This window comes from Mobula hypostoma, chromosome 15 (assembly GCF_963921235.1).
Source record: "Mobula hypostoma chromosome 15, sMobHyp1.1, whole genome shotgun sequence".
Taxonomy (NCBI): domain Eukaryota; kingdom Metazoa; phylum Chordata; class Chondrichthyes; order Myliobatiformes; family Myliobatidae; genus Mobula; species Mobula hypostoma.
Window position 1 is genome coordinate 22,322,498 of NC_086111.1, and position 12,432 is coordinate 22,334,929.

Here is a 12,432-nt window from a genome sequence, read left to right on the forward strand (position 1 = left end):
TGTTGCAGTGAATGGCCAGACCAAGCTTCGATGCAAGGGATGCCCTTTCCACGCTTCACGGCACGTGTTTGCTAGATGGCCGTTGTCCCTACGAGAGGGTTCATTCCCCCTTTGATAGGTCTTGTTTTATGTCCTACAGGGTGTCGAGCCACCCTCCTCACCAGGCAAGCCCGGTGGGGGAGCCGGTTTAGTCGCCGACCACCCGACCATGCAACAGGTAGTACTGGGTTACATGATACCAGTAGCACTCAGACCAGTGACCTGACCAGTACAATGCATAAAATGTATTCATGATTTGTTGTCTTGGCCCGAAACGTCGACTGTACCTCTTCCTATAGATGCTGCCTGGCCTGCTGCGTTCACCAGCATTTTTTGTGTGTGTTGCTTGAAATTCCAGCATCTGCAGATTTCCTCGTGTTTTCATGATTTGTTAATGTATTTATAAATGATTGGTTATAAGTGAAAAAGTATATATATATTTTCTGCTGGGTTCTTTTGTTTTGGTTAAATACAGTTCAAACATTAATTATTTTTCTAAACCACATAGCTCAGCCCAGCTCCCAATGTCCCAGGTCAGCAGCTCGGGCGCTCCGATCGCCCAGTCTGGGTCTAACTGAGGATAATGCTGTCACTCCCCTTCCCGCAGCGTCCAGGCAACAGGGAGGAATTTTCAGCCAGTGTTATTATCAAAACAAGGCGCGGGAATGCCCTATAACGGTGCCGGTGGTCGCCCTCGGCTCTGCCTGTGAGGAGTGCCCCGGGGTGGTGGAAGGGCGGGGGTGCAGGGACTCCAGGCAGATTTGACTTGCAGGCTGATATCCCGGGTGCGGCTGGGACTTCGTGGTGGGGGCTGGTTGCGGAGAAGTCCTCGCCACCTTTCCTTACGACCGACCGACCTCCTTTCGCCACACAGGCACGCTTTACTTCCCGTCCATTCGAGCGGCTCGACCAGTCGGTAGCAAGGTTACTGAGAACCATGGCTGAGACGAAACCGAACAGCGCCGAGCAGAAGTTCATAGGTGGTATCACGAAGGAAATCGACCTGGTGAACCGCGATCCCAACCGCATCAACGAGGATGTGGTCAAGGTAGAAACCGCTTCGTCTATTGTCACCTGCGTGTGCTGGGAATTTGTTTCTGGTAATTCCAAACCCGTTGATCCTAAGCTGCTGTCCCATTCATTAACCCGTACCCTTCATTTTGCACTCATTTTAATAATGCTGCACTGTTCAAAACAAACGCGCGCCTTCAAGTTTACTTCAATTTCTAAAGGCTAATTGCACTTCATTATTGACCGTTTCCCCAACTCTTCAGTCATTTTTTTTGGGGAGGGTTAAGTGTTACCGTTTTAAATGCGTTCCTGCCCTAAATATACCGAGCCCCGAGGTGTTGATAACCGCTCTATAATTAACCTGCTGTGCTCTGTTATGAATGTACAGACTCTGGATGGAATTGCACTTACTGTAGTACGGTATGCGATTCGATATTAACCACAGTTGTAAAGTTAAATTTTCATTGATTATCTCACATGTGGTGGCGGCCAGATATCATTTACCGAAAAGAGGGTTACTTTAAAGGGGGGGGGGGCATTGAAACAAAACAAAAGTTCAAAAAAAAGCTTTTATGCAGTAAAATCTTTGACAATCAACAGAGTGTTGTTGATATCCTGGGAAGTATGCATTGCAAGATCCTCCAAATATTCACCCCACAGTAGGTTTTCTGGAGACTGCTGCCCCATCTCCTTATACCTGGACTCTATCTTGTACCTCTCACCCACCCCCAGCTTGTCCAATCCCTTCCTGCCTACATCTGGGATACCTGCTTGCTTTCCACCATGCAATAACTTCCTCATCTTCACCATGGACCGCCAGTCCCTACACACTTCCATCCCCAATATGGAAGGCCTTGGGTCTCTGTAGCTTTCTAGAACATAGATCCAAATAATTCCATAGGGCCGTAACACACAGGAGCAGAAATAGACTACTTGGCCTATTGATTCTGTTTTGCTGTCCCATTGTGGCAGATTACTACCCCCTCAACCCCATTCTCCTTTCTCCCCATGACCTTTGACACCCTTACTAATCAACAGCCTATCAACTTCGGCTTTAAACATACCCAATAACTTGCCCCTGCAGCCGTCTGCAGTAATGAACTCTGCAGATTCACTATCCTCTGGCTAGAGAAATTCTTCCTCGTCTCCTTTCTAAAGAGATGTCCTTCCATCCAGTAACTCTCTCCTCGACTTGAGAAAACTTGTTCTTGCCCTGAGCAATTTCTCTTTTGATTCACCCCACAATCAAGTGTGTAACCATGGGCACAGGCACTGGCTCCAGCTATGTCTGCTCTTTTGTTGGCTAGACGGAGTCGTCCACTTTCCAAACTCACTCTGACACTGCTCCCCAACTCCCTCCCTGCTACGTGCATTTAAAGTGAGAGGAGGAAAGTTTAAAGGAGATGTGCGGGGTAAGTTCTTTTTACACTGAGATTGATGAGTACCCGAAATGTGCTGTCAGGGGCAGTAGTGGAAGCAGTTATGATAATAATGTTTAAGAGGTCTTTAGATAGACACATCAATATGCAGAGAGTGGGGGGATATGGATTATGTACAGGCAGAAGAGATATATTTGATTTAGTAACATGGTTGGTGCAGAAACTGTGGACTAAAGGGACAATTTCCTGTGCTGGACTCTTCTATGTTCTATATGATCTACATTGATGACTGTATTGGTGCTGCCTCCTGCACTTATAAAACTCGTTAATTTCATCAAGTTTGCTATTAACTTCACCATGTCTTTAGTTCAGAAGAAGGGACGAAACCCAAAATGTCAACTGGGAATTTTTTTCTCTGTGGATGCTGCCTAACTCACTAAGTTCGTGCAGCTGCTTAATACTTGTAGTCTGTTTTCTGGCATTGTGGAGGGATGAACATTCTCCAAGACATCATGGACCTCCCTGTCCTTCATGATATCAATCCATGGGATCTTTTACCTGGATGTATAAGACCAGATGCATTTAACATCTCATATAAATAACCACGTTTCTGAGAGAGAATCAGAATCAGGTTTATTATCTGACGGATGTTACGTAATTTGTTGTTTTGCAGCTCTACATAAAATATACTATAAATTATAATAAAAGTAGGTCTTGCAAAAAGAGAGAGTGTTCATGCATTCAGAAATCTGATGGTGGAGGGGAAGAAGCTGTTTCTAAAATGTTGACTATGTGTCTTCAGGCACCTCCTTTCTAATGGTTCTTTGGTAACCTACCAATGAAATCCTAATGAAATGTAGCCACTGGCTTTAGGCAGTCTTCGTAATTATAATAAGAAGTTGAGCCCAGGAAAGATCTTCAGTGATGTTAACGCCAAGGAGCTTGAAACTGCTCACTCTTCCCACTATCGACCCCTCAAAAAGGACTGGTGTGTGTTTCCTCAATTTCTACTTTTTGAAGTCCATAATCAAATGTTTGGTCTTGGTTGAGTGCAAGGTTGTTGTTGTGACACCACTCAACCAGCCAATCTATCTCACTCCTGTACACTCCCCATCACCACCTGCGATTCCACCGACAGTAGTTGTGTCATCGGCAAATCTGTAGATTTATGGAACATTGAAATGCCATCCCATACTCATTGTGTTCAAATCAATAAAGCTGGGTTTGAACCCACGGTCGTCTTTGTCAGAAGTTAGTGAGCAAAGTCACCTTTAATCGTATACGGAGCATAGAGGACAGCACAGGAATGAGCTCTTAAGCCCACAAGGTCTCTGCCAAACTGTGATAGAAACATAGAAACATAGAAACATAGAAACATAGAAAATAGGTGCATGATTAGGCCATTCGGCCCTTCGAGCCTGCACCGCCATTTATTATGATCATGGCTGATCATCCAACTCAGAACCCAGCCTTCCCTCCATACCCCCTGACCCCTGTAGCCACAAGGGCCATATCTAACTTCCTTTTAAACATAGCTAATGAACTGGCCTCAACAGTTTGCTGTGGCAGAGAATTCCACAGATTCACCACTCTCTCTGTGTGAAGAAGTTTTTCCTAACCTCGGTCCTAAAAGGCTTCCCCTCTATCCTCAAACTGTGACCCCTCGTTCTAGACCTCCCCAACATTGGGAACAATCTTCCCGCATCTAGCCTGTCCAATCCCTTTAGGATCTTATACGTTTCAATCAGATCCCCCCTCAATCTTCTAAATTCCAACGAGTACAAGCCCAGTTCATCCAGTCTTTCTTCATATGAAAGACCTGCCATCCCAGGAATCAATCTGGTGAACCTTCTTTGTACTCCCTCTATGGCAAAGATGTCTTTCCTCAGATTAGGGGACCAAAACTGCACACAATACTCCAGGTGTGGTCTCACCAAGGCCTTGTACAACTGCAGTAGTACCTCCCTGCTCCTGTACTCGAATCCTCTCGCTATAAATGCCAGCATACCGTTCGCCTTTTTCACCGCCTGCTGTACCTGCATGCCCACTTTCAATGACTGGTGTATAATGACACCCAGGTCTCGTTGCACCTCCCCTTTTCCTAATCGGCCACCATTCAGATAATAATCTGTTTTCCTATTTTTGCCACCAAAGTGGATAACTTCACATTTATCCACATTAAATTGCATCTGCCATGAGTTTGCCCACTCACCCAACCTATCCAAGTCACCCTGCATCCTCTTAGCATCCTCCTCACTGCTAACACTGCCACCCAGCTTTGTGTCATCCGCAAACTTGGAGATGCTGCATTTAATTCCCTCATCCAAGTCATTAATATATATTGTAAACAACTGGGGTCCCAGCACTGAGCCTTGCTCAGCACCTTTACCAATTTGGTTCACCCAGTCTACATGTAGATTGAAGTCACCCATTATAACTGCTGTTCCTTTATTGCACACATTTCTAATTTCCTGTTTAATACCATCTCCGACCTCACTACTACTGTTAGGTGGCCTGTACACAACTCCCACCAGCGTCTTCTGCCCCTTAGTGTTACGCAGCTCTACCCATATCGATTCCACATCTTCCCGGCTTATGTCCTTCCTTTCTATTGCGTTAATCTCTTTTTTAACCAGCAACGCCACCCCACCTCCCCTTCCTTCGTGTCTATCCCTCCTGAATATTGAATATCCCTGAACATTGAGCTCCCATCCCTGGTCACCCTGGAGCCATGTCTCTGTGATCCCAACTATATCATAATCATTAATAACAATCTGCACTTGATATACGGTCTGTGCAGAGTGTATTGTGTCCAACCCCATAAGAGCAGTACTTAAGCTTTCAAATAGCTCACATAAAGGTAACATCTTGGAGAAGGACGGCCAGGTGTCGCTAATGTCTCAACTTGATTCTCATTCAAAGAATCAAGGAAGAATTGGATGCTGTGGTAGTCTAGTGGTTAGCATGATGCTTTTGCAGCTTGATGTGTTCTGGAGTTCAGAGTTCAGTTTTGGCACTGTCTCTAAGGAGTTTGCGCATTATCACCATGATTGCATGGGTTTCCTCTGGGTGCTCTGGTTTCCTCTCACAGTCAAAGACACACCTTCAGTAGGTTAATTGGTCATTGTAAATTGTCCTGTCATTAGGCAAGTGTTAAATAGGTGGGTTGCTGGGCAGTGAGGCTTATTGGGCTGGAAAGACATGTTCTGCACTGTATCTCTAAATAAATAAATTGGGAAGCACTGAGTGCAATGAAGACTAGCAAGCAGATTGAATAGCTTTATATACAAGGGAAAGCTAAGAGGCTGAATCCTTTGGTCTGCACTGTGTAAGATGGAAGCAAAGTAAATTATCATCAAAATACATAGATGTTACCATATACTACCTTTTCTTGCAGGCACACACAGTAGATACAAAGAATGCAATAGAATTAATGGAAAAACTACACACAAAGACTAACAAACAACCAAAGTGCAAAAGAAGACAAACTATGCAAATACAAAAAAGCAAACAAATAACAATAATTAAATAAATAATATTGAGAACATGAGTTATAGAGTCCTTCAAAGTAAGTCCATAGGTTGAGGAATCAGTTCAGTGTTGAGGTGAGTAAAGCTATCCACACTGGTTCAGGAGCCCAATGATAGTAAGGTAACAACTGTTCCTGAACCTGGCGGCGTGGACCTAAGGCTCCTGTACCTCCTACCAGATGGCAGCAGTGAGAAGAGACCATGGCCTTGATGGTGGGTGCTTTGATGATGGATGCTGCTTTCGTAAGGTAGCGCTCTTTGCAGATGTACTCAATAGTGGGGAGAGTTTTTCCTGTGATAGAATGTGCTGTATCCAATACTTTTTATAGGCTTTTCTGATCGTGGACTTTGGTGTTTCCCCACCAGGCCATGATGCAACCAGTCAGGATACTCTCCACTGTGCATCAAGAGAATATTTGTCAGAGTTTCAGATGACATGATGAATCTGCACAAGCTTCTAAGAAATATAGATGAGTTGTACCTTGTGTTGGCACTCATGTGGATCATTGAGACAGTTGATCCAAGCATGCCATCCAGTGAATAGTTGAGCAAAAGATACAGGTTGTTGCAATGATAAATTGCAGCCTTTCTTACTGGGATAAGCAGAGAAACAAGGTCCAAAGGAAGGATCTCAACATCCAGGGGGTCAACTGCATAAATTGCACCTCAGCAGTTAATGTTTGATCTAAGTATGTCCAGCGGTATTTATTTTTCATAGAGAAAATTAATTTATCTTATCTTTACAATCACATTTGTGTGACTTCCATCTATTTATTACTAAGTATTTTATTTATCTGCTTGTAAACACATAGAGAACCATGCAGTTGTTTTTAAGTTTTTGAGTGGATTGAATAAATCCCTAATTTGTTACATCCTCCGTGGTGGATGGGTTTAACAAGTCACAGATTGGGTTTACCCAATCTTTCTCCTTGTTGCCCACTTAACCTGCTGTTTTCTGTTGGTGGACGAGGGAGTGGGGCTTCCATTATTAGGGTCTCATCTGCATTTTAACTGGCCCCAGCAGATTACAAAGGTGAGCGTAACCAAGGCATGTCATTGAAGTTAACATTCTTCTCAGCTACAACCATACTGCAGAGCAGAGCAAACTTAAAAAGATAAGTGGCTTTCTCCTGCCTTGAGTCTGGAGAAGACCCTCAGCAAGATGGTGGACAGCATGGACCCTGTGGAATAAGGATGAGGAAGGAGCAGCATTGGATTCTCAGAGGCTGGAATCCACATTCCAAGAGAAATCCCATGGGTCTCTTTACTGCGCAGTCACCCCTTGCCTGTCCCACCTTCCCCTTCCCTCACTTCTTCAGCTGACTGAGATTTTTGCAATTCCTTCATTGGTAGATAATGCTTCCTCTCTGCAAGCTTTTCTGTGGACACATCACATTGAAGCAATATAACCTTGTTCTGGTGCTCACATCCTCTTGAAATAAAATCCAAAACACCTTTCATCATTCTAACTACTTGCTGCATCTGCATGGTAACTTTCAGTGATTTGTGTATGGAGACACACAGATCGGTTTTAAGAATGTAGTACAGAACAGGACCAACACTTTTCAATCTATCCGCAATTTAACTGTACTCCACCTTTCTATTTTTTTACTAATTTAAAAGTACTCTACCTTTCATATTTTTCCACATTATCTTCCATTTGCCATGCTCTATGCCCTTTCATGAAAACTGTCTATATCCCTCCAAATAAATTTCTGTTTCTTCTCACAGACCAAATTGGTACCCAGTTTGGACGTCAGAAAACTTGGAGATGCAACACTTGATCCATTCATCAGAACCATTGCTGCAGATAGGGAACAGATGTTTGACCGGTTGTACCTTCCCCACAGCTGCTGGACACTTGCCACCCTCCATCTGTTTTAAATACTCGTCAGGCTGCCGTTGTACAGATGAGGCTTAGAAGTAAAATGCAAATGCCTCAGGTCTCCAACTTGGAACTCTGAGTCCATTTTGTGCTTGGCTGTACCTACCCTCACCTTTCTGCACATACCTTTCAACAACACCCCTCCCCCATACATGCACGCGCACACACACTGACATACACTCTCTCTCTCTCTCTCTCTCTCTCACACACACACACACACACACACACACACACACACACCCGCCGCCCCCCCACCTCCACTCACTCATACCTCCCAACTTTTCCCTGCCTTTGCTGTTCCTGACCCAAGGAACAGAAAAACAAATGCAGCCTTAGCCAGCGGTTATTATTGAAAGCAGATGAGAATGGGATCTAACTTGACTTTGAATTTATGTTAATTATACTATCTGGTGCCTTTACTTCTACAGTTTAGCCTGACAAAACAGGTATGTTGTCGTGAACTAGAGTAAATAGCCTGAAGAGTTATGGATATTGTTTCACTTTGGGTATTGGATGTGTCCTTAGAGGAGCAATTGCTTATTGAATTGCGAGGATGGAGACTGTGATCAATTGTAACATATTCAAAAAGTTGATGCATAAGTAATGTGCTGAGAGCTTTTTGATTCTGTGGTTGTCTGAGAGAGGTATGAGAGCCTGTTTTTTAAAAAAATATCAGGGATAGCTTCATTCTCAGAGCGTGTCGCTGTTGGTGCTATTGTCTGTGAGTGTATACAGCTGAATGTCTTGCAGTGGTGCAGACAGTCGAGCCACTGTTTCACTGTGCCAGAAGATGACCTCGACAGACCTGCAGGTGAAAAGTCACCTCATCTGGAAGGAGTGTGAGGGAGGAGGTGAGTGGGCGGTTGTAGCACTTGTTCTGCTTGTAGGTGATTGCTTGCTTGTGTGTGGTTTCTTGTGGATTGTTTTCAGTTTCTTTGTTTTATGGGTGCCTGCAAGAGATAAATCTCAAGGCTATATACTGCCCATACTTTGATAATACATTTGCACTGTCAACTCAGAACTTTGAGGAGGGATATCAGTTGGGAAGGCTGAGTGGACAAGGGAGTTGGTTGGGGTCATCTACTATATCAATACTCCCGGTGAGATCTCCTTCACAAAGGTGAGACCACATGTAGATTATTGGACCACTTCACCAAGCACCTTCGTTCCATTTGCCACAAAAGGCATGGTTACCAGTGCTCAGCCATTTCTATTTCAATTTCCCATTCCCATTCTGACATGTCAGTCCATGGCCTCCTATACTACCGTGATGAGGCCACACTCAGTTTGAATGAGCAGCACCTCATATTCTGTCTGGTTAGCCTCCAATCTGATGGCATGAACTTCAGTTTCACTAAGTTCTGGTAATTGTGCACCTTCACTCCCTTTTCTCTTTTTCCATTCCCACTTCTGGTTTGCCTCTCACCCCTTTTCTTCTCCTCACTTGTCCATCACCTTCCTTTGGTGCCCCTCCTCCTTCCCGTCTTCCTCGGCCCACTGTCCTCTCCTATTGAATCTCTTCTTCTTCAGCCTTTTGCCTCTTCCACCTAACATCTCCCATCTTCTTCCTTCATACCTCCCACCCACCTTCCTCTACACCTGGTGTCACCTATCACCTATGGACCATAAGATATAGGAGCAGAATTAGGCCATTTGGCCCATTGAGTCTGCTCTGCCATTCAATCATGGCTAATCCTTTTTTCCCTCTCCTCAGCCCCACTCCCCAGCCTTCACCCCATAACCTTTGATGTGTCCAATCAAGAACCAATCAAGCTTTGCCTTAAATACACTCAATGACCTGGCTTCCACAGCTGCCTGTGGTAATAAATTCCACAAATTCACCACCCTCTGGCTAAAGAAACTTCTTCATGACTCAGTTTTAAATGGATACCCTTCTATCCTGAAGGTGTGTCCTCTTGTCCGGGACTCCCTCACCATGAGAACCATCATTTCCACATCCTTTTCACCTGCCAGTATGTACTCCTTCCCCTTCCCCCCCCCCCACCTTCTTATTCTGGCTTCTTCCCCCTCCCTTTCTAGTCCTGGTGAAAGATCTCGGCCCAAAACATTAACTGTTTATTTCCCTCCCTGGATGTTACCTGACTTGATGAGTTCCTCCAGAATTTTGTGTAAATTATCCCTGGGCTGTAGGTGAGTGGGGTGGGGAGTTGATAATGTGAGGAGAATTAAAAGAATGGAATTTTCCGGATTGGTGTAACTGCTGGTTGGTGGTTGGTGGGGCTTTATTGGGCTGAAGGGCTTTTTGCTGTACTGTGTCTCTGTGTGACCTCATGACGAGTCCACTTTGATGGTCAATTATTCGGCCACTTTGGAGAGGGACTGGAGCCCAGCTGCCGCTGCCAGGCTTCCTGCCCTTTCAGTGACCAGTGCTTTTTTATTTCTGAAGACTTTTCGAGAAACAGAACTCAAATCATCACGTGACCACAAGTGCAATGAATTCCTTTGCAGATTTCCTGAGGCACTAGTCCTGATCATGCCCAAGCATTGCATAAAGTCAAGAAGGATTTAAAACAGAAATACACTGAGGCCTGCAGGCTTATTTCACAGGCAATCTCTCAGGTCTTTGGCCCTCAGTGCTAGATTGGAGGTAGGGCGGGGTGGTATTTGCTGAGGCAAATCAATGGCACAGAAGGGGTAGCTGGCAGCTGGTGACACCTGCTCTGACAGAATACCACTCCGATGGAATGTTTCACTCTCACGCTATGCGCTGCCAGCACTGCAGCCGAGAAATGAGGGGACCTACGGTGCCCAGGAGGGCGGGGTTGCCTGACTGGCTGAGCTGTAACTTGACCCTGATAAACTGTCTGTTTCTGGAGCGAAGCCTCAGTGCTTTTGCTGGTGTTTGGGCAGCCTAGCAACAAGCAGCACTCAGAGTAGCTAGCTTTATGCTTACTGTGCAGTGGACCTCACTTTCAATTCAGTGTTTGAAGTCAGTGAAGGGACAGATTTGGAAGTGGAGCCCTGGTATCAACTGCAGGGCTGCCCGTTAATCTTCCCCTCACATGGTTATACGTATCATCTGCCAGAATGTGCCTCACATTTCCCTTTCATCTCTTTATACCTGCCACCTCTCCTCTGCACTCTCAGTCTCAACCTGAGAGGTTTACTATTCCTTTGCCTCCACAGATGGTGTCTGGCCTGCTAGGGTCCTCCAACGGCTTGTTGTTTAAGACCATAATGCCGTAAGGCACAGGAACAGAATTAGGCCATTTGGACCATCGAAGGCTCCACCGTTCTATTATCCCAACCAACATCATTCTCCTGCCTTCTTCCTGTAACCTTTGACACCCTGACTAATCATGAACCTATCAATCTCCGCTTTAAATATACCCAATGACCTGGCCTCCACAGCCACCTGTGGCAATGAATTCCACAGATTCACAACCCTCTGCCTGAAGAAACTCCTCCTCATCTCTGTTCTAAAAGTACGGCCTTGTATTCTGAGGCTGTGCTGTCTCATCCCAAACTTCCCCACTAAAGGAAAAATGCTCTCCACGTCCACTCTATCGAGGCCCTTCAATATACAATAGATTTCAATGAGATCCCCCTTCATTCTTCTAAACTGCAATGAGTACAGGCCCAGAGCCATCAAATGCTCCTCATATATTAACCCTTTCATTCCTGGGATCATTCTCATGAACCTCCTCTGGACCCTCTCCAACACCAGAACATCCTTTCTTAGATAAGGGGCCCAAAACTGCTCACAATGCTCCAAGTGTAGTCTGACCAATGCCTTATAAAGTTTCAGCATCCTTGCTTATATATTCTGGTATATACTTTATATTTTTGCCTCCGATTACAGTGTTTGCAGTCTCTTGTGTTACCACGAGGCTGTTGTTTTATTAACCGATTCACTCGGGTTCTCAGGGCAGAAAATCTGCAGGAATTAATTCCCATCAGAGGGATTTGCAACAGTGAGTGTGACCGCGCTTGTTGCTAAGCATTAGGTGCTCACTTGCACCGCTGTAACAAAGTAATGGGACAGCATGGTAGCATAGAGATTAGTGTCATGCTATTACAACACCAGCAGCCTGGGTTCGGTTCCCACCGCGGTCTGAAGGGACTTTGCACGTTCTCTCTGTAAATGTGTGTGTTTCCTCTGGGTGCTCTGGTTTCCTCCCACATTCCAAAGATGTGGATGAGTTGATTAATTGGTCCCATGGGTTTGACAGGGTGGCACGGGGCCATAGGGCCTGTTACCATGCTGAATCTATAAATAAAAACAAATAAAATCAAATCCAGTGCACATTTATTGACATGGAAGCGAGGAATTCATTCTACCTGGCATTGCTTGTGGGTTGTGGGCTGAGGCTGTGCCCTTGGAGATGAGACTGTCCTACTAACGGAAGATTCTATCGCACTCTTATCGGACCTCCAGTATGATAAGACAGATTCTTGATCTCATGACCTACCTTGTTATGACTTTGCCCTTTACTGTTTACCCGCACTGCACTCTTTTGGTAGCATTTTCTCTTTATTCAGCATTGTAGTTGTTTTACCTTATTCTAGCACAATGCACTGTGTAATGATCTGATCTGCATGAACGCAATGCAAGACAAGCTTTTCA

At 45.0% G+C, this 12,432-nt stretch overlaps 1 protein-coding gene across 1 annotated transcript in view; it reads left to right on the forward strand.

The window, feature by feature from the left end:
- The first annotated feature begins 652 nt into the window (after positions 1–652).
- The window catches only part of cav3 (caveolin 3), a 32,088-nt gene continuing 20,308 nt past the window's right edge, over positions 653–12,432 (forward strand). The window contains exon 1 of the mRNA XM_063068381.1: positions 653–1,087. Within this exon, the coding sequence (XP_062924451.1) occupies positions 977–1,087 (111 nt within the window). The 5' untranslated portion in view covers positions 653–976. The remainder of the gene's footprint in view (positions 1,088–12,432) is intronic.